This window comes from Sus scrofa, chromosome 2 (genome assembly GCF_054392235.1).
Source record: "Sus scrofa isolate SSC_HxYL_T2T_F1_AM1 chromosome 2, Sscrofa_HxYL_maternal_Yorkshire_Landrace_v2.0, whole genome shotgun sequence".
In the NCBI taxonomy this organism is placed as follows: Eukaryota; Metazoa; Chordata; class Mammalia; order Artiodactyla; family Suidae; genus Sus; species Sus scrofa.
Window position 1 is genome coordinate 28,718,152 of NC_139384.1, and position 22,774 is coordinate 28,740,925.

The 22,774-nt window shown below is 44.9% G+C and overlaps 1 protein-coding gene across 20 annotated transcripts in view; it reads left to right on the plus strand.

The window, feature by feature from the left end:
• PAMR1 (peptidase domain containing associated with muscle regeneration 1) overlaps positions 1–22,774 on the plus strand; it is a 170,479-nt gene that overhangs the window by 141,288 nt on the left and 6,417 nt on the right. For all 20 annotated transcript variants that reach the window (XM_085009513.1, XM_085009512.1, XM_005660990.4 and 17 more), the window contains 3 exon segments: positions 128–235; positions 19,652–19,864; positions 22,206–22,272. In XM_085009513.1, the coding sequence (XP_084865639.1) occupies positions 128–235; positions 19,652–19,864; positions 22,206–22,272 (388 nt within the window).

Consider the following 22,774-nt stretch of genomic DNA (forward strand, 5'->3'; position numbering starts at 1 on the left):
GGAGTAAAAACGTGGCAAGAAAATGTTAAAAGACCAGTGATAGACCCTCGTCAGGTCTCTAGGCTTGAAGGAATGGACTCACTGCCCAGGAGCCCTGAGACGACTTGCCTTTTCTTTTCTTTTGCAGCGTGTTCCTCGTCCCCTTGTTTCCATGATGGCACTTGTCTCCTGGACAGCACCGGTTCGTACAGGTGTGCCTGCCTGGCAGGCTTCACTGGGCAGCACTGCGAAAATCGTGAGTGTGCCTCCAGAGTGGGGGTCCAGGTGTCCCGTGGGGCTGGGCTGGAAGGGGGCTGGGGAGCGGGCCAGGTGTGTTGTTTCCAAGATGGTACATGGTGTGGACTCGGCTGTTGAGTGGATCTCGAGGGGGCTGGGCTGCCTCGGCGTCAGGATGTCTGGACCCAGCCAGGTTTGCCCTCATCTGCTGCATATACCTCTCCAGTAGGCATGCCCTCAGTGGCCTTGAATAGCATTCCAGACTCAGAATATATTCAGAAAGGGTCCCAGAGTCTGAACTCCCTGTCCATCCTGTGATCCGAATTTTAGAGTCCTGCTCCAGGGAGCTGTGGTGTGTTCTGAAGCCCCCAGTTGAGGATGGTACAGATGGAGGGTGACCCTGAGTCCCAGTGTCCCAGGGACAGTTCTAGTTCGATGCATTTTGTCTGGGCACCGTCGTTAATAACATGCTCTTTCATACTCACGTGTTCTGAATGGGTGACAGAGTACAGGATCATCCTGTAAATATGGGGCCAGGTTGAGTGACAGACAAAGCAACATTAACTCAAGGACTACCATGCACTGAAACGTGTGGAAACGCAGAGGAAGGCATACCTTGTTTGTTGTTCGCTGAAGCAGCGGATCCTGAGTTGTAAGATAAGCCTCGTGCATCGCCGGTAGTTCTCAAGCGGGTCTGGGATGCGCTGGGGCTGCGGGAGGCGGGGCAGCACAGAGTCGTAAAGAAATCCACCAACCGTGGAATTCCACACATCCTCAAGGACCTCCGTTCTCCGGCTGCTGCCACCACTCAGGCTCCCACCACCTCTTGCCGGAGCCATGTCCTTGGCTGTCCCCTGGCATCACCCACACCCTCCAGTTCAAAAAGCAGAGCAGTAGTAGCCCTCTGTAACCCAGGGTCAAACAAGCAGCAGAAATAAGAGGAAACTCACTCAAAGACATGACTCACTCCGAGGCAGGTAGGAATTTCTAATTCATGTTCTTAAAAGACAGGACGTGACTCATTTCTGATGTTAGATTCAAACCATCCTCAGAGGGGAGAAACTGGAATGTGTATCTGATAGGGCGAATCCTTTGCCCTTGGCAAGAGGACACGCTGACCATTACATATGGCGGCCTCAGGTGGTGTCCAGCCCAGAGGTGCGGTGCCCAGGACTGTGCCATTGGCAGAGAGGAACTTAAACACTGTGACCAGAAATCACTTATCCAGGGTCTCCGATATCAAGGCCCCATGTATGGCAAGTGATCCTAGCGGAGGTTTACGACCTGAAGCACGTGTCACATGCTGCAGCTGTCGGCACGGAATGAGATGTGCAGAAGAACAAGAGAAATCCAAATTGGGGGAAAGCAAAGGAGGGCCGATGATGGCCGAGGCAGGGTTCCCCGAGGCAGAGGCTGACATGGGAATGTGCGAGCAGGTGAGATTCAAGAGCTGCTCTCATGAGAAGCTGGTAAGGGAGGCGGGGAGGCTGGGCTGGAAGGGAAGGGAGCCAAGCAAAGGCGTGATTTCAGGCAGAGCCCCAGCTTTCGTGTTCACAGGCCATGAAGTCTGGAGGGTAGAGGACAGCTCCGTGTGTGTCCTGGCTTTAAAGCAAGGTAGCTGGGCATTCATATCTCAGCTGTAATCAGTGATTGGCTAAGGGCTACGTGGGGTGAGTAGCAGGACGTGCTTGACTTTCTGTGCCTGTGCCAGAGGGGTTGCAGTAACCCTAAGCAGTGGAAGCGTTGGTAGGTGCAGGTCATTGGAAGTAAACCAGTATAGACTGGGTCGGGGACGGGAGGGAGGGCATCTGAGGACAGAGCACCAGAAGTGTCTGCAACCATCACTTCTGACCAGTACGCGCAGCTGACATTGGGGGCATCCTAAAAAGAAGGGGCATGGTCTGAGAGCATTTGATAAAGTTCATGCATCTTTCAGTTGTTTTCACAAGTGTTCCTTGCAAACAATGCAGCTAGAAGCCAGTTTTTGAAAGTGTGTCCTTGGGCGTGCATTGCATTCTACTAAAAGCAAGCTGACCTGAGTGTGATTATGCTGGATACTTAGAAAAGGATGTTTCTGCTACATGGTTCCTGCCTCATTTGAGTCTGCTGTGTAGGGTGCAGGGCAGAGAAGAGAAATGTTGCTTTCCCTTTGTTTCAGGAATCTGTGTATAGAATGATCCTGGAGTCTTGACAGTGTCACATCCTGAGCTCTAGCCTTTAGATTCAGAAGGGCGTATAAAAAAAAAAGGAAGGCTTAAATTCTTGATAAATTAACTGTATAATATTAGAGCTTTGATTAAACACAGGTAAAAATGGAGGGAAATAAAACATCACAAAATTAGTCAAAAGGCCTTTAAGAAGCTGGGCCAGGGAGTTCCCGTCTTGGCGCAGTGGTTAACGAATCCGACTAGGAACCATGAGGTTGCGGGTTCGGTCCCTGCGCTTGCTCGGTGGGTTAACGATCCGGCGTCGCCGTGAGCTGTGGTGTACGTTGCAGACGCGGCTCGGATCCCACGTTGCTGTGGCTCTGGCATAGGCCGGAGACTACAGCTCCGATTAGACCCCTAGCCTGGGAACCTCCATATGCCGAGGGAGCGGCCCAAGAAATAGCAAAAAAAAAAAAAAAAGAAGCTGGGCCAAATAGGGGGCGGTGGTGTGTGTGTGTACGTGGTCCCAAAATTGTGACTAAAATATTTATGAGTAGCTTTTAATCCAAAAATTGACATCTCAGCATTGTTATTCTATTCAGAATAAAACCCCAAACCAAAACAAGTAAACATGATGAAAAGGAACGTAAAAATATGCCATGATGAACTGATTTCAGCATTTGATCCACAAACTGTCTCAAATCACGTTTGGTCTCAAAACTACCAGTCTAGATGAACAAGAGAATTCTTCCCAGGCACTCTTCAAAACGTTGTAACAACCACAGTTCCCGTAGTACCCGTAGTTGTGACCACATGAAGGTATTGGTGGTGGATATCTGATATGCCTCTTGCTGACATCAATGTGGGGCACCAAATGCTGGATTATTTTCTATAAGATTTAGGTTTGTTCCTCTTTCTAGGAAATTCAGCATGAATTCCAACTAACTCAGACGCAGGGGATCATCACCATTGGCCGTGGCAGTTTACCTTATAATTTCCGAACAACCCTTAACCATTTTTCCAGAGCAATCTGTCATCTAGAAAGACAAAAAAAAAGAAAAAAAAGAAAAAAAGAAAAAGCTTTCCTTGATTGTTTTTCACATGAGTGTATCAACAAACTGAAAACATCTCCCTGGAGGAAATTCTTTCAAAATGAATAAAAAAACCAAAGTGTGCTGGGATTCTGTGAACTCTAAAATGCCCAAGTTGGACCAGGCATATGTTTAAAAATGGTGGCTTTAAAAGCGCCAAAGCAAATACTAAGGAGAATTCCATCTTATTTATGAAGCACCAAACCCGATGAGGGAAACCGCTTCCCTGTCACTGCTTTATTTATTTATTTATTTATTTATTTATTGCCTTTTTTTTTTTTTTTTTTTTTTTTTTTTTCTTTAGGGCCGCATCCACAGCATATGGAGGTTCCCCGGCTAGGGGTCAAATAGAAGCTACAGCTGCTGGCCAAAGCCACAGCCACAGCAACATCAGATCCAAGCCATGTCTGCAACCTATACCATAGCTCATGGCAACGCCGGATCCTCAACCCACTGAGCGAGGCCAGGGATCGAACGTGCCACCTCATGGTTCCTAGTCGGATTCATTTCTGCTGCACCATGACGGGAACTCCTGTCACTACTTTAATGTTCTGCTTTCCTAAAGTCTTTGTGGAAAGGTGGAGGATCCTTTTTTTAGCAAAGGCAGGATTTGAAGTACAGGGCACAAGACACTGATCCCTGTCAAGTTCAAAACCAGAGTACAGAATCCCACATTTCCCATGTCGTTCACAATCTCGCAGACACCATTCTCTCCACATGGCTTGGTGAGACTCCAGACGATGGGTTGGGAGCTCTGGTTTCCCATCCTGTCTCATCATCCAGTCCTCTCAAATGACTCCCCTTCCCAGGTAAGGTCCCCCTGTCTCTTTTTTTCTAGAGAGTGCTGATTGACTGTCTCTTCTTCTTTTTGTCTTTTGTGTGTGTGTGTTTTGTCTTTTTAGGGCTGCGCCCACAGCACACGGAGGTTCCCAGGCTACGCCACCACAGCCATAGCAACTCAGGATCCCAGCCGCGTCTGCGACCCACACCACAGCTCACAGCAATGCTGGTTCCTTAACTCACTGAGCAAGGCCAGGGATCGAACCTGAATCCTCATGGATGCTAGTCAGATTTGTTTCCACTGAGCCACAGTGGGAACTCCTCTCTTGATATAAGCTGTTCTCTTCATTTTCTTTGGGTGTGTGTGTGTCTGTGAGTGGGAGCGGAGAAAAAATCAATTTTCTTCTTAATTACAGAAGAAATACATATTTGTAAAAATAATTGAACAACAGACGTGTATGCAGTAGAAAGAGAACATTGTTTTCCCTGACCAGTCCTGGTTCCCAGGAGAATCACTGCTAACGACTTGGTGGGGATCCTCCCAAACCTTTGCTTTGGTGAGCAAACCTAAGTTGTCTACAGATCATTTAGAAGCCGGTGGTTCTCAACAGTGAGCAGTTTTGTGCCCCGCCCCCACCCTCAGGGCACTTTGGGCAAACTGGAAGCTTTTGTTGGTTGTCATAATAGCAGAGGAAGGGGCTACTGGCATCTGGTGGGTAGGGGCCAGGATGCTGCTAACATCCTATAATGCAGCCCCCACCCCAAGGGTTATCCTCCTCAAAGGTCAAGGGTGCCAAGGTTGAGGAACCCTGTTTTAAAGAAAAGTGGACCCAGGCAAGAATGAGTGTTCATAGTCGAGGCCAGGGATCGAACCTGCATCCTCACGGATACCAGTCGCGTTTGTAACCTGCTGAGCCCTGCGGGGAACATGTATTTAAACTTTTGAGAGCTGTTGCCAAAATGGTCTCCGAAAGGTTTCACCAGCTTCCAAGATGAGCTGCTATGAACACCCATTCTTGCCTGCTGGAAATGGGTTGATTTTCTAAGGAATTCCTTGGGTCTGAAGGGAGACGGCTTGGTCCGGTTTTATGGGGGAGAGGATAAAGCACAAGGTGTGTCCACACAGGGGCCCCCTATTCAGTTCGTGCGAGGGTGACAGAGCCCCCAGGACGGTCCTCACAGGCTGCTACCCCAGCCTTCTCCCCAAGGCCTTTCTCAAGGAAGAATGACCTTCCCCTGCTCCCAGGTGACTTCTTCTCAGAGCAAAGAAAGGGGAGTGGCCCTCGCCTGGGCTGCAGGACCGAGCTAACCTCCTGCCAGCACCCTCCTCGACCCCAGCCTCCTTGGGCCACCGTGTAAGAAACTGGAGCCCCTTTTTTCCTCTGAAGTTTCCTGTTTCTTTGTCTGGAACACAAGGACAGAATAGGTTCTCCAGTAAATAAAGGGTCAGAATCTTGTTTTGAAAAAGTGGAGAGCGGGGAATTCATCGCCCCGTTCCAGTTTCCCTGTTGCCTTTGTTCCTCTGGCCCAGTTGACAGTGCTGGGCTGTCCCCCCTGCATCCTAATGAGGGGCGGTGGAACAGGCTCAATGCTGGGGCACAAAGCTCGCACTGCAGGCTCGGACGCGCCTTGGAGCAAAACAAATCGGCTTCCACCAATTAAAGAAAAATGGTGTCTCTGGATTCACTTGGGTTTGGGAGCAGAAGAAGGAGGTTTCCCGCTAGCTGGTCCCAAGGACTGGAAAGAAAAGAGCCTGGGGCGAGAGGCACACTTTATACTTCAACTTCAAAGGGGCAACTCGACTTTCTCATCAGAATAAGGGATTGGGAACTTTAGGGTTTTCACCGAGACCTTAATAACACGGATGCAGGGAGAGTGTGTCAGACCCCATCACAGGTAAATACTGTGCCTCGGACTTGGTGGAATTAATGCAAACTGTTCTAAGACCTCTTAGGTGAGACATTGTAAAAATGGAATTATTCCCTGGCTTTTTTTTTTTTTAACAGTTCTAAAGGCCCCTTTCATCCTTAACGTGTGGAAGACAGGTGCACCATTGTCCACAGTGAGATGGTACAACCTGGGCTGAAAAGAGCTTGAACTCTGGTTAGAAGGACCTTGCTTTGCCTCTAAGTCTGCAATTGACCAGCCTGGTATATCTTGAGCAAGTCATTTACCTCCTGTGAGCTTCAGTTTCCCCACTTATAAGTTCCAGGCAAATGTTATCTAATACTTCTTAAGAATTGTTATCTAATACTCGATGGCAGGGATGGAATGAGATGGTGCATAGAAGACACTGACCTGAGTAATGGAAGTGCTTGTTCTCATTACTACTTCTGGCCCCATGTGGCCATTTAAAAGTTTGGCCAAAGATGGGATTCTCTAGATAAGGGGTTAGGGTAACAGCACTAGTTTTTACAAAGTTTATGATCATAACCAATCTTTCTCAGGGTCCCAGGGTTGAAGAACATTCTTCCAAAGCCTTTAGTCTCTGTGTACCGTTCCTCCTGATTCATCGCCAAATGCTAAGTATTGCTGCCACTACACCAGCATCTAGGCAAGAAAGATCAGGTTTTAAATGACAAGTAGACACTGCCAATGCCACTGTCATAAAGGAATCTTGGATCCCAGGAGAAGACATGCACATTGGGTAGGAGGAATGGGGAGTCTATAGCCAAAAGAGCCAGGAGATGGGGGCTGTTAGAGGTGATAAGTGGAGTAATATCCAGGGGAACTGGATTGGGATACTCTGGAGCAGGTTGCCCCAAACATCATGTTACCTGGTCAGCCTCCCTTTTTCTCAGGGGGCTTTTTTAATAGTCACTCATCAACCGTGGAGTGGGCTGTATGTTAGTCCCCTGTGGTTATGCAGAAAACCAAGGCTCCAAAGTATCCTTTACATATTTTATTTGAGCAACAATAAATACATCAAACCGCAAAAACAGGAGGAATATCTTCTTTCAAGGGTAGGAAAGAGAAGACACACTCTGGCCTGAGAGGGGGTGAGGGGTAGAAGGGCGACTCCGTGGAAGATAGTCCTGGGGAATCCATAGTTGTTACCTACCAGCGCTTGATCACCTAGAGCCTTCAGGGATTGGAGGAGCCCTGGGAAGATGATTAGCTAGTGGGCTGCTTACTTCTTAAACACCTCCTTAGACCCAAGCCGCCCATCTACTCTCCCTCCCTAATACAGATGTGAATCTGCCATCTGCCTTAGCATGTTTAGTGGGATAGCGTCTCATTTGGAGTTAGATCTGGAAAGCAAAAGCTGACAACACAGGAGAAACGGCCTTTTTATAGTTACCAAGGTATTTGTTTATTTGTTTTTCTACTTCTGGGATAAACTTTCCTTTTCATTTGGATCCTTCTTTGTTGGGTAAAACTGAGACTGACACAGACCAAGTGACATTTTAGCATTAACTCTACTGGGCTCCATGAGCCTGTGGCCTTTTAACCAAGGCCTTACCTCTTTTCATTCAGGGTAAGATGTTTGGGGGTGGCCTATAAGGGTGCATTTTGCTAGCTTGCAGCAATTGTTTTAGTTATGAATGGCATTCCAGCCAAATAATAAAGAGGACCAGTCAGGCCCCGTAAACAACTCTCTAGCCCGAGAGTTTGGGATGGAGTGCCCATCAGCGTGGAATGGACCAGATACACCATTGTTTTACTAACTCTTTGCCTCCACTAGCCTGCTCTCTGTTGGGGCCTCTTGGCTTTGGCAGACAAGATCATTGAGGCAGGGCTTGATGCAGGGGGCAGATTTTATTTTGGCTTTGCATTAAGAGGTTATCCGCTAGAGCCAAGATGGACTGTGTGCCCATGGAGGAGAGCAGGGGGAAGATGCAGGGAGTAGAAGAACTGACTTCTAATGGAAATAGACATCTTGCTGTCAAGACCCTGAGGCTGACTCCAGTGCCTCAACACAGGCTGCAGAGCCCCCACCTTTCCTTAAAGGATCCTGTCTTATAGGGTGTTCATTACTGGTCCCTCACCTTGCTTCGAAAGATGAGAGCTTCCTCTGTGCACAGCACAAAGCATTCTTATTGGCATCCAAATATTCAAAACAACAACAGTAGCTATTCCACTAATCTCAATATAGGTCAGGCTCTGTGCTTTATGTGATGCTGTCTCATTTAATTGTCACAACATCCCCACCAGGTCAGTACTGTTATCCTTGCCAAGTTTGCAGATTCATCCAGCTGGACGTTTGAGAGTGTCTGTTAGGTACCAGGCACTGGGGAGATAAAGCAGGGCTCCATGGTACCTTTCCTCCCTTCATTTGGCAGAACCATGAAACAATTCCAATCTTAGCCTTTTTCTGGTGCAGAGGAGAGTGGTCATGTTACATATTTCCCAGCTACAACTTCTTCTAGAAAGGCCATTGGAAATGGAGATGGTGGTGATGAGAATTCCTAAGCTGGCAGAACCTCTTAGGACTCAAATGCGCTTGGAAGCTCAGGCCTCTTCTACAAGGTCGTTCTCTTCATCCCCAAGACTAAGCAGAATAGAACTGCCTTGTTTGGGCCGTTTTCCTTATGGACATTTTTTTATATTTGAAAAGTTGAGTGTAACAGCCGCTGGGGGACATTTCCCCTGGTAGTTTAGCATTATTACCTACCCCCAACCCCATCCACAGGAGCTGACTCAGAAACCTTCTGAGATTTGGGGGAGCCCTCAGAAGACTTATGGAGTACAACTGCTAGGTAGGAGACAGCTGAGTTTCTCTAGTTACATAGGTTACCCATCGACTCTACCAAATTAGGAGGTGCCCAGTGGATTTTGAACAAGAGCAAAATGACTAGGGCTTCCTGAGGATTTTTTTTGAAGCTGACCTGTCGCTTAGGCACAGGGACTTTCAGCTGGCTAATGAAATAGGCCATGCAAACACCAGAAAAGTGGTATCTGAAAGACACAGTGTACCAGGAGCCAAGGACAATCCTGATTAAGATCAAATAGCTAATTGTAAGCCTCAGCCTCCAAATTGCTACCAGATGAATAAATAGCAGTGTGTGCAGTCCAAGTGTCATTTTGCTCGGATACTGTCTCATTCACAATCTTGGAAGGCTGGAAAACACTGGGTGGGAGAGTGGGGCAGAATTCCATTGGCTGGACAGGGATAAGAAGGGTTTTCAGAGGGGCGTTATAGCCCCAGTGGGAGTCCTTTTGCCTGAGTGGGGAGGACCTTTGTGGAAGTAAAAGATGTTGGGTCCAGAGGTATCAGACTCAGATTGAAGCTGAACAGGAAGAAGTAAGGAAGAGATGGGAGTCCAACTGTGGTTGTCCTGGGTGTTGGCCTCTTGCGAAGTCGGGTTTCCAGAATGAACAAAGTCCCAATGAGAAAATTAATGCCTTTTCAAACAGAACTGAAATTCTGTCAAAAATTGTTTCCTTGATTTGGCTGATGATTGAGAATGGGTGGATACCAAGAGTGTATTGAAAACTGAGATGAACACCCCAGCCCACACTGCCAGCTACATAATGGGGTCATGGATTTTGTTGACTTTGGATCTCTTTCCTTTGCCACAACTCCCCAGAGAGTCCTACAGCTCTGAAACCCCACTCCTGTTAAAGAGACAGGATAGTACCCTTAGTTTTTGGTTTTGGTTTTTGTTGGGTTTTTTTTGTTGTTGTTGTTCAGGTGGCTCTCTGGCAACCCTGAAAATCTCATTGATATAAATTTTGAGAAAAGAAACATATGGTTTTTTAGGTGCTGTTTTGTAAATCACATCAAACTATTTCTGAAAGCAAGCAGGGTGTAAGTAATAATTAAAGTAAAACAATGTAGATATGGGGCAAAAACAAGTGAAGGAGTCACTAGATAGGATGCGAGAATGAAATTGAACACTTGCATCAGATGACATGATCAGCTTCAAATGGCTGTGACTCTAAGTTTTCCAGGGAGCAAAGGCAAAAAGAGAAATGCCTTAGTTGGTATAGCTCTAATTGTATGGTTTTTGTTTTTTGTTTTTTGTTTTTTTTGGTTTTTTTTTGTCTTTTGTCTTTTTAGGGCTGTACCTGCGGCATATGGAAGTTTCCAGGCTAGGGGTTGAATCGGAGCTGTAGCCACCGGCCTAAGCCACAGGCACATCAACGTGGGATCCAAGCCACATCTGTGACCTACACCACAGCTCATGGCAACGCTGGATCCTTAACCCACTGAAAGAGGCCAGGGATCAAACCTGCAACCTCATGGTTCCTAGTCAGATTTCTTTCCACTGTGCCATGACAGGAACTCCTCTAATTGTATATTAAATGAAAGTGAACACAAGTACATTTAGAAATGCAAATATTGTCCATTTTATTATAATCCCTACTTCTGTCTCCTTATGGTGCTGGGGAAATGATTTTAACTTCAGTTTTGTAAATAACAGAAATATAGTTTTTTCTTATACCAAATATTTGTGAAACCTGGATCCTTTCACCTTCCCTGAAAAAAAAAATAAAAAACTGGATTTTATTAGGCTTATGCCGTTACTGAGCATGTCAACCCACTGACCTCCAGCCCTGTGTTCCTGCAGCTCTGCCTAAGGGCTATCCCTAGCTCTCAGAGCCCACTGGCTCATACAGGTGGGCAGACTGGAGGAGTTAATGTTCATCCATCATCCTTCAATGAACAGTTGATGGTGGTCTGTAGATAGTAATGTATATCCCTTGCTGTCTGGATAGGATAACTCCGAGGCATGTTCTGCATTGTCTCCCAGAGCTTCCCAGGGGCATTGAACCTCAGTTGCCCCAGTGATTAATAATAATAACCATTCTTAATAATGCAAAATTCCGTGTCTCACTTCCCCACACTCCTTTGGGTCTTTACTGGGATTACCACCTAAATAAGTGACTTGCACTCAAATCCTGGTCTCCCAGGTTGCTTCTGGAAGAACCCAATCTAAAATACTTTGGAAAAATACTTCTTTACAGAGTTAAGTTAATAGAAGGATAGAGCTCAGGACAGCTAGATCATCATCTGGTTATTTCTTTAAAATATTGGGTAAGCCTTTGATCAATGACGAAGAACATGTATTTCAGGATTGCATTGTCCGAAGGGTGCTCAGAATATGGGTTAGGGTTAGGGTTGTATTATTCGTTTGAAAAGATTCAATGTTAGACCCCAAAATTGACTCTCTCTTTTACACACAACCCTCTCTTGCCCTCTCTCTCTTTCTCTCTCCTCTGTACATAAGAGCCTCCCCAGTTCTTTATGGGGTGGGGTGGGAGGGGAGTGGGGACTCCAGTAATGTTTGTATAGAGAGCCTATAATACCTCCCAAAGGACTTAGAATCTTCTGAAGGATTTGGTCAAACTCCGCCATCTAGCAAACTCTTCCCATCATAAGGAAGCATCATCTCTGGGTCTTTGCTAATTGTCTCATCTTTTGTAATTGTGCCCTTGATCAACCAGTCTCGCTGCATTAACTTCAACATGTGCCCTGGTTAAACAGTAATCTCTGTGTCAACAATTCTGTTTGGTATCACAGGGAGAACGCAGATGAGATAAAACCGAGAGCTTGAATTCCAGCAAATCCCCAGTGGTTATTCTTAGCAGAAGCATCTAAATAGAACCTGGTTCCATTTCACCTAAGTTCTTGCCTGTAGATTAAGAGCTTTTCTTTCAGACAACACAGAGGCTGATGGTATCAACCCAGTGAAATCGATTGTGCCTGATGAAATCTTGGATGCAACCCAGACGGCAGTCAGTTGCTGGGGGTGGCTACTATTTGCTGAGACCCCTCCCGCCGCATCCCATTCAGAGTCATTTAAGGCCCCAGTGGTTACCTTTACTTTATTCCCTGGTTAGAATCCTCTGTTCCGATGAAATTTTAGAAGCCAAGTTAAAAAAGACACTAGTGATTTAGGATGAAATGGTGCTAAAGAAAAAAAATGTATGTATGTAATGGCTCCATTCCCCTGAAGACTTGGGCAATAAGTAATTGGAAGGCCTCAAACCATTTTAATAAGTGCTTAAGTGTGGTTGGGAAGGGCCTTGGGATGTCTGGGTTTAAATTACAAATTTCCATGTTAAACATACAGAAACACGTCTGCTAATGCCTGATCCCACTGAGCACAGAGGAGGCATTTACTAAACATATGGTGCAATGTAATGTATACATGTAAGGATAACTTGATCCCCTTGCTGGACGGTGGGAGAAAAAAAAAAAAAGTATGGTGCAGGAAAATTAATCAATGAAATCAATAGCAACAGCACCTCACCAGTCCTTCTCTGCACAGAGACACACTGGGCTTCCAATGGGCAAAGCAGTGATCAAACTTTTAGGTTCCTGGGTCTTTTTCTAGATCTTATCTCTAACTTCGACCTTACAGCGTCAAGACCAAAGGAAAAGACAAATATTCATGATGTTTGGTGCATCACATTGAAATTCTGGATTCCTTCGTAAAAAGATATTTTGTAAACAAGGATATACTGGTGGAGGAGTTCCCGCTGTGGTGCAGCAGGTTAAGAACCTAACTGCAGTGGCTGGGGTTGCTGCAGAGACACAGGTTCAGTCACTGGCCTGACACAGTGGGTTAAAGGATCCAGCAGCAGAGGTCGCAGCTGTGGCTCAGATTCAATCCTTGGCCCAAGAACGCCCATATGTTGCAGGTACAGCCATTAAAAAAAATGATACCGGTGGAGAGTGATTAATGGAAGAAGAGATCTGTTTTCTTGCCACAACTGGATCTGCTCCCTGTATTTTGTGATGATTAGCGACTTGGGATGGTAGGTCCCCTCCCTAAATTAGGGCTGAAGAGTGTGAACTTCCTTTTGTCATAGTCAATGTAGATGATCTGACCAGAGGGCACCAAAAAAGTGGCATTATTTATGTGCACCCCAACGCTGCTTTTCCTTAAAATGTCTCTATCTTACCTGACATACTCCCTGATATCTCCATCATCATGTCCATTTCTTACAGACCTTTTGGACCTGGGCGTCTCAGCTATCTTACGTCTAGTATGAATCTCAGTATACCAATCGGGGAAGAACAGATAGAATTTATGTGCCTTAAATCAACTTTCTCCAACTCTAAGACCCAGAATTCAGGCTCAAGAGAAGTTTAGTCATTGCGGGGGCCTCCTCTGTACCCCAGGGTTGTATAAAGGCCCCTGGCTTTACACAGACAGCACCAAGTCAGCAGGGAGAATCCTTGGATGGGGGGGCTCTGGGTCCCCACTGTTTGTCTTGGGGAAGTCCATTGTTCTGAAGCATCTGATCCCTCTAGGTCAAAACAGCTCTGCTGGTGGAGGGGGACTGGCTTGGAGCCTGAGAGTATCTCAGGGCTGGAGGCCCTCTGATGAGATGCAGCCTCTCCAGTTGTTCTACCAGTCATCCTCCCTGAGGTCTCCCAGGAGTGCTGAAAGGAGAAGGGGGCCCCATGCCCAGGGCTGAGATAATCGCCTCTGTGAGGTCTCATCACCTCCCAGGTGTGCCACCCTGAGAGAGGGGAGGGGCTCTGATGCCCAGGGCTAAGAAACAGCAGAGCTCTCTTAGCTTAGTGTCTCCCCACACCAGACCCTGAGCCCAAGTGTTTGGGTCCAAACGATTTACTAAAGGAAGTACTCTCAGGATCAGCTCATCAGGGAGATGGGAAAGCAGCATAGAGAAGAGGAAGAAACCCAGCAAGAGGGATTCCACCTGAATTCCCAGACTCGGCCCCATCCTGGGGAGTTTGGGGAAGTGTAAGTCACACCTCAAGAAATAGGAGTTGGGCTTTGGTACTTTCGCACCCATCAGTCACTGGCTATGGTGGGGTGGGCATGAGGGGAAAAAAATTAGGCATTTGTCAGCTCTTTGTATGAGCAGGATGGCGCCTATGGCCAAGGTCAGTCCTCTGAAGGCAGCGGGTGCCAGTAAAGCACCCATGTAGAAGCTGAGCTGGTAAAGGGGTTGTGAGGAGAGCTGGGCGGGGCACCAAGCTGGTGATCACTACCAGCCATCCCAAAGCCATTGCCCATCCTCTATAAAGTGGTGTCACAGCAAACTGCCTGAAACGGTTGCCCTGAGAAAAAAAGACAAGGGAAGGTGTTTCTTTAAATGTTTATTGTATCGGAGAAAGGCCTCCCAAGTGCTGGTTTTGTTCACACAACGGCATGTTGAGGCATGCTAATCTTCATGTGTTTATACCCTCGTGCTGAGTCCTCAGAAGTAACAGGGCAGAGTGCTCTTTGTGACTAATCATGGACTAGTTTACTTAGCAAAACAGGAGCTTGATGCTCCTTCACACCAGAGATGCAGATGTTTCAAATTCTCGTTTTGCTCTGTGTGAAGACATCCATCCCACTGAGGAGAAATGAAATCCCATGCTCTTGAAAAATCAAATAGAAAAGAATCACGAATCTGTTCAATAGGAAGATACAAAGGTTTCTAAATAGAGAACCCACAGGGGGGAAAAAAGAGAGAGTTTGGAAATCTCACCCTGGGGAGATGCTCTGATGAGATGCAGATGGTCTATGAACCCAACAGGTAGGTGTCTAAACTGGGAGGGAAATGAAGCCTTAGAATTCTCTTCAAAAGCATCACAAGAAAGTGTACAGCTTTGGAAAGTACAGGAAATAAATGAGGGAAGAGTGACTAATGCCCAGTAGATGTTTGATACAAAAATATAATTTTAAGTCTTCATTATACAGGATTAAGATAGATGACTGTACAGAGACCGTGGTTGGTACCCAGAAGTCTGAACCCACATACTAGACCCAGGTCTGGAAGCCTGTCCTGTGTGGACATTACCAAGAGGCCAGAGCATATTGCTCTGTATTTGAATAGGCCTACTGGGCCTTTAGGTTTCTTTATGGGTTTTTCTTTAAGGTGTATGAATTTGGAGAATTGATTTTTAAAGGCAGTTGGGTGCTTTGTAAATAAAGGCAAATAAAGGAAGTGGAACCTACGTGGAATATAAATTACTCCTCAAAACCAGACCAGCCAGGAAAGTGTTATTGTCTCACTTTATAGACGAGAAGAGCAAGATTTGCCGAGATTACGTTTTCAGGCTCTAGTTTATTAAGTGGGAGAATGAATACGTGTTAGTTTTAATCCTTTCCACCCATAAACAAACATTTGTTGAACACCTACTGTGGGCTTATTCTGAACCCTGAGGACCAAGTGGTTATTTGAGCCTATAGTTATCTGATCCTGGAGGCCATTACTTTTCCTCCAGAGTCTAGTGACAAACTTCATTTAAATCTGAGTTCATAGCAAGTTGAATTACTCTATGATTATGCAAGATGATAAAGAGATTTGCATGGGGTGGAGAGGGTATGAGAAGACACAAAAAAGGCATGAATATTTAATGCTAGATTTATAGTCTTAGCAGGGAGGGCCCAAGTCATTTTGCCGGATACTTTAAAAAATAATAATAGAAAGAACAACAAAAACTATCAACGGTAAACTTTTATGGCTGCATTTTCTGATTATAAAACTTGAAAAAAGAATAAAGAAGCAAAAACTCAATATTACAAGCCAGAGATAATGATTGTAATTAGTTCATTTTTTTATTGGCTGTACCTGTGGCATATGGACGTTCCCAAGTCAGGGGTCAAATTGGAGCTGCAGCCGCAGGCCTTTGCCACAGCCACCCCAGATCTGAGCCACATCTGCAGCCTATGCCACAGCTTACAGCAACGCCAGATCCATAACCCACTGAACGAGGCCAAGGATTGAACCTGCATCCTCACAGAGACGTCAGGTTCTTAACCCACTGAGACACAATGGGGACTCCCTGTCATTGTTTTAAAGTATGTTTCCCCAATCTCTTCAGCCCCCTTTGGCTGCTTAATTTTTTTTTATTGGGCTTTTAACAGTTTTATATGATATGTCTGTATGGTTTTCTTCATATTTATCTGCCTTGGGATTTTGTATATAAATCTATAGATTGATGTCTTCCATCAGAACAAGTTTAGTTGTTTTTTCTTTATATATTGGTTTTGCTCCATTCTCCCCCTTTTCATCTAGGATGCCCCTTCTATGTATTTATTAGCCTTCTTGCTGTATCCTTACATTTTCCTAAACATTTTTCACTTTCTTTGTCTCTTGGGCTTTGTTCTGAATCTTTTCTTTGAAGTTATCTTTCAGTTTGTTAATACCCTTTAAACAAATTTTTTGGGGGGAGTTCCTGTCATGGTGCAGCAGCAAAGAATCAGATAGGAACCATGAGGTTGTGGGTTCGATCCCTGACCTTGCTCAGTGGGTTAAGGATCTGGTGTTACTGTGAGCTGTGGCAGGCACGGCTCAGATCCTGTGTTGCTGTGGCTGTGGTGCAGGCCAACAGCTGTAGCTCTGATTCAACCCCTCACCTGGGAACCTCCATATGCTGAGGGTGCAGCCCTAGAAAGAAAAAAAAATTTTTTTTGAAGTATAGTTGACTTATACAGACTCATAGACTTTGAAAACAAACTTATGGTTACCAAAGGGGACAGATGGGGGAAGGGATGGACTGAGGATTTGGGATTGGCACATGCACACTGAGTTATATGGAATGACTGGCCACAGGACCTGTGTATATAGCGTAGTTTGTTAATACTCTGAAGCTGCATCTAGTTTGCTATTAAACTCATCCACTGAGTTTTTACTTTATGTCATTACAACTTTTAGAGTTCTAGATGTCTCCTTTGGTTATTTTTTTAAGGTTTTCCATTTTCTATCAAAGTTCTCAATTTTGTCTTTTATTTTATTTTTTTATTTTTGGTCTATCTATTTTGAAGTAGTGTCCGACAATTACATTACCTGAATCGTTTACAAATCTGTTTCTAATGTCTGCATTTCTTCTGAATTTCAACCATAAGTCTTGCCTTCCGTTGAACCTTCCCTTGGAAGTATGATTAAGCTCAACTCTGGTGATATATCATGAGCATAACTTAAAATCAAATAACAGTTCTCCATTCTAAGATCTTAGTGTGCATATGCCAATCCCAAATCCTCAGTCCATCCCATCCCCCAGCCTGTGCCTTTTGGTAACCATAAATCTGTTTTCACCAAACAAAGGAAGAGGCATTTAAGAATTACAAAAATATGACAGAATTCCTCAGCCTTGGGTAGATGTGCTTAGATATCTTGAGTCTGTTTCTCTTTAAATCTCCCTTTAAAGCCTCTTCAGTGAGAGAAACAAAGAACCCAAGTGTTTTTCACCTTCAAGGGCTCAAGAACTCTCCCATATTCCTGCCAGTCAAACCCACATGTAATGTAATAGAAATATGATCCATGCATATAGCACAGGGAACTCCACCCAATATTGTGATAACCTATATGGAAAAGAATCTGAAGAAGAATGGATATGTGTGCATGTGTAACTAAATCACTTTGTTGTACAGCAGAAACGATCACAACCTTGTAAACCAACTTTAATCAAACTTTAAACATGAAAAAAGAAAGAAATATGATCCATGAGAATCCTGCACATAGGAAATTATGGAGTGGGAGCCTTGTGGACCATGAAAGGACTTACTTTGAAGAGGAGAAAAAAACCCAATGATTGGACTTGGTAGAAGCGATTTATCATCTTCTGCTGAGGCCGATGTAGCCTAGAGGCGAGCTCATTTTCTTTCAGTATTCCAAGACTGGTCTGAAGTACTTGCATCTTTCCTAGCCATGAGTGGTAGCAAGCAAAGCTCAAAATGGATGAGGAACCACCCTTGAATTACACAAACTATAGCCCTTTGATAGCCTAATCAGCCAGAATTCACATCTCCGGTGAGGGCTGTGGCCGGGGGAAGAATGAGGCCCCCATCCAAGCAGAGCCCCTCCCCACGCCAGCTGATTTTTGCCATGTGGGAATACAGACCTGGGGTTTCCAGAGCTGAGTTTTGTCAGAAGCCAGTAACACAGATTTTGATGAGAAATCCTCTGATTTTTATGTTGACAGTGAATTCCACTTTCTAAAACTTGCAGGTAGAACACATGTTTTTGAGATGATTGCAGTCCGTGAGCTCCAGCTGTGCTTGTGTCTGGGCTACATGTAAAGCAGTGAGTCTGGACTATAAGAAGGTAGCTCCATCACTGAAGCAATATGGAATGCTTTTTCAGTCTCTTCCTCCCATGTCATAGAGGGATTTCTGAAAATACAAGCACGGGAACTTTGTGTGACCACTTGAAGCTTCAAAAAAATGCATGGCCTTCCTTAGACCAATTTGGTATTTTTCAACAGCTCACTCAGTGAGGTCTCTTTTTTTGACACTTAAGATGGGACTTTGGAGTCACCCCCAGGGAAGTTGCTCATATCCCATGGCCCAAAGCACACAGAGTGTCACTGAGATGGTCTGTCACATGATCTACAGGCAATCCTAGAGCAGACAAACCTGTAACTTGGCCAATATTAGCAACCTTGCCAAATGGCACATAGGGACGTTTATTAATTTTTAGATCTCAAATATTTTAGAAGTGTTATGTGAATAGAAAATCACTTCTTCTTGCCTGGAAGCGAACAAGTTGTGTGAAGGGTAATTGGGACAGTTACAGAAGAAAAGTGTATTCAATGCATAATTGCATTGCGTGAGGACTGTTTTATACAGAGGAACCTGGCCTTAGAAATAATGATGTAAAAAGAGACTGATTAAGTGACTGGTGCCCAAACTCAGTAATTACAGGTTGATTCTTTTAGGGAGCTCACTCTGTGTCCATAGGCAAGTCATACTCAGGTAATATCCAGTATAGCCACTGGAGAAAAATATGTTATTTGGCTGATGGAGTATTTCCAGGATGTATCTAATATCCTGCTCAGTGTTTAGAATAGCTGTTGATGCTAACTGTACACTAAGTAGCTGTGCAATGAGAGAGACTAGAGATACCTTTGTAATGGATATTGTTAAATGTTTAGATGGAAAATTATATTTGGAGATTAAGGGAAATCTGGTGTATCTCTGAATTTATATTGTCCTCTAGCGTTTTTTTAACTACATCTTCCCACACATTTATGTTCCTGCAGATGAGATAGAAAATCTAAATTCATATAATACTCTCATTTCTAATTTTGTTTTCTACTTTCTGTGTACAATACAGATAGAACACTGAGTATTTTAGTCTAATTGCTCAAGCTTTAGGGAAGCGAGGGGATGTTATTACAACACTGAAAAGCAATAACCCTTGCATACTGATTATAAAATCGAGGCGAAATGTTTATTTTGTCCAGGCTTGCCCATTCCTACAGTTTGAGAAAGAAATGAACATGATCATATGAGAGAGCCTGTTGTGGCATCAAATTCATTTGTGCATGGAATGAAACACTTCTCAATTTAAGAATACGTTGTTAAAACAGGGGAGCGATCTGTCTAATGCATGTGTTTTCTATTACGAGTTTTCTCTTGGTAATTCCTTTGAGTGCCATTGTTAGCAGGCTCCACAGCACCGTGTGTTTAATTCAGTGAAACGTGAAAAGATTCGATTCTAGAATGGAATGCTTCAGCCTCCTAATAGCTGTCCCTTTCTCTTCTTTTCACTTTACAGTCCTCGAAGAAAGAAACTGCTCAGACCCTGGGGGCCCAGTCAATGGGTACAAGGAGATTACAGGAGGCCCTGGGCTTATCAATGGGCGCTATGCAAAAATTGGCACCGTCATGTCCTTCTTTTGTAACAACTCCTATGTTCTTAGTGGCAATGAGATGAGAACTTGCCAGCAGAATGGAGAGTGGTCTGGGAAACAGCCCATCTGCATAAAAGGTAACTTGCAAATCTGTCTGAAGTCTGTAGAAATAGATGGAGTTGCTGGACATTTTGGTAGCTCCCGTAGATGTTTTTGAGCCCCTGGAAAAATGCATTTCTCTCTCAAGTTCTCATTGGAACCATATGTTACTCTTAGGTTGGAAACCATCCATAAAAACATTTGCTTCTTTGGGGGGTTACCACAGGACCTGCTTCTCTTAATTACAACATCTTGATGTGCTCAAGGAGAGTGATGTAGTTAGCAGTTTAGGAAAGATGACAAAGCTGAGTTTTAAATCTGCAAACTCAAGCATAGAACTGAAGCAATGAATATGCATTGATATGGCTACATTTATCTACTTTTATGTAAGTTAGTACAAGAATAAAACAACACATCATCCTGCCAGCCTATGTGGAGGGAGGTCTGAGCTGGTCAGATGTTTATTTATTTATTTTTAAAGTGTATGTTTTATTTATTTATTTATTTTGTCTTTTCTCTTTTTAGGGCTGCACCCGTAGCATATGGAGGTTCCCAGGCTAGGGGTGGAATCAGGAGCTGTAGCTGCCGGCCTACACCACAGCCACAGCCACACCTGATCCAAGCCGCGTCTGCAACCTACGCCACAGCTCACAGAAACGCCAGATCCTTAACCCACTGAGAAAGGCCAGGGATCGAACCCGCAACCTCACGGTTCCTCGTCGGATTCGTTTCTGCTGCAACACGATGGGAACTCCTAAGATGTTTAAACACTTTCAAAAAGACAGTAAACCCTTGGACAGTCAAAGGAGAGTTGTAGAACGCTTGAGTGGTGTATATTCAGAGAATGCACTGCAATCGGGCCAATTGCAGGTAGCGAGCAGGTGGGACCGGAGCCCGTCTGGGAAGCAGGGAAGGATGTGTTGAAGTGAAGAGAAGTTGGGATGTCTTCCAGTCGGTTGGAGGACAAAGGAAGATGCCTCCCTCCACATAGGCTGGCACGGATGATACGTCTATTTTGTTTTATTCTTGTACTAACTTACCTAGGAGTAGATAAATGTAGCCATATCAATGCATATTCATTGCTTCAATTAATATGTAAGTGGTGTAAGAAGTGAAAGAATCATGGTAAACCAAAAGTGAGTCCATCTGGGAATCTGGGGGGTAAATTTAAAAGGGTAGTTTGGGACCAGAACAAATGGAATGTTCTGTAGGGAAGTTTGAACCTTGGCGGTGGGGATGCGTAGTTTCTTACTGAATTGACTCACGAGTTGCTCCGGATCAAGAGCGCCTCTCTTTCTGGTGGCAGGTCCCAATTACCCAGCTGTTTCCTGGGACAAAAAGCATATCCTTGGCCTAGATTCTCCCGATAATTGCCTCGGTCCTCCACTTTCCCTTCTGGTTGTTTGTCAACAACCTGACTCATGGGAAAAGGAATGAAAGACTGGTTTGTGAAAGGAAGAAATCACTTTAGACTTTAGCCAGGACCGACCTTCGTCCCCACCAGCACAGACGCTGATTCTTGATTTCATTAGGAATGGAAAGGGGGTTACGGACGTCCTTGGAGATTTCTGTCAGCTCTTCTCTTACAAATTAATACAACCGAAGTTCCCTAGGTTGCTAATTAGAAGAATGTTGGCTGCTTGATTGGGAAAGCGAGATGGAAGGGCGTCCTTTGCACTTGTGAAGAAAGACTTCAACAGAATTAAAACTGGGCCCTCAAAGGATCACTGGAGTTGCCTTCAAAGGATCATTAGGAGGCTTAATTGTGGAGAAAGGACATAGAGGAATCACTTACTCAAGACTTATTGGTGGTTGACATTGTTGTTCTGATTTTAAATGAGAACCATGAAATTCCCTTTGTTAGGCTATATTTTAGAACCTTGACTTTGGCTTTTATTCTCTCTTGATCAAGTGCACTAATACTGTTTTTTATTAGTAGTATTATTATTTATGGCCACAGCTGTGGCTTATGGAAATTCCTGGGCCGGGGATCGAACCTGTGCCTCCACAGTGACCGGAGCCACTGCAGATGGATTCATAACCCACTGCACCACAGCAGTGCCTCTGCTAAATTTATTTTTGCAAACAGATATCCCAATCTGTTAAGCATCATTGTTTTCTATCTACCACCTGAGTGGACCAGCCCTGCAGATGTGTTTATTCCACTTGGGTTCTTCAAAAGGAGCTCTCGATTTAGAAGAAAGGCACCATGCTCTTTTGCAAGCGAGCTGTCCAGGCGTGGCTGATGCGTCTTACCTCTGAGAACCCGGGGAATGTGTACTGGTGTCCAGAAAGGGTGGCGAGGTATGCATCTGAACTGAATGGTGTGAACAGTTACTATGGAAAAGGATCACGCGGTGTTATCTTTTTTTCCCCTAGCCTGCCGAGAACCAAAGATCTCAGACCTGGTGAGACGGAGAGTTCTTCCCATGCAGGTTCAGTCAAGGTGAGGTGGAAACCTCTGAACTCTGCTTGAAAGGCGCGTGGATGTTCCTCTCCCACCCCCTTTCCCCACTTGTGTTTGGCCAAAGGCAGTCTGAGATTTCCTGGGGACACTCAGTGCTGACCGGCCAGGAAAGAATAGGGCTTGTTAGATGGAGGCTGATTAACTGGCTGCCTTTAGCCAAGAGGTAGCAACTGTTGGAAGGTGTACAGATTTCAGTGGCTCGTGGGAAAGTAAGAGGTTGGTGGGAAGTCAGACGTGAAGATGGTCTTTGAGGAACTGGATTTTAATACTTGAGTCTTTCTGAAATTACTCTATATTATTTATCATGCAGCTTTGAGGAAGATGGCATTCTTACCAAACGCAGCCAGCTGAGGCTTAGAAAGATGTTCTTGGTAGTGACCAATCCCATGAGAAAGGCTGGTGGAGCCAGGAACTGTTGATGAATGACTGGCCCCTGAGGAGGGACCTGCCTCTGGGACACCCACCCAGCCCTCTTCCTGGA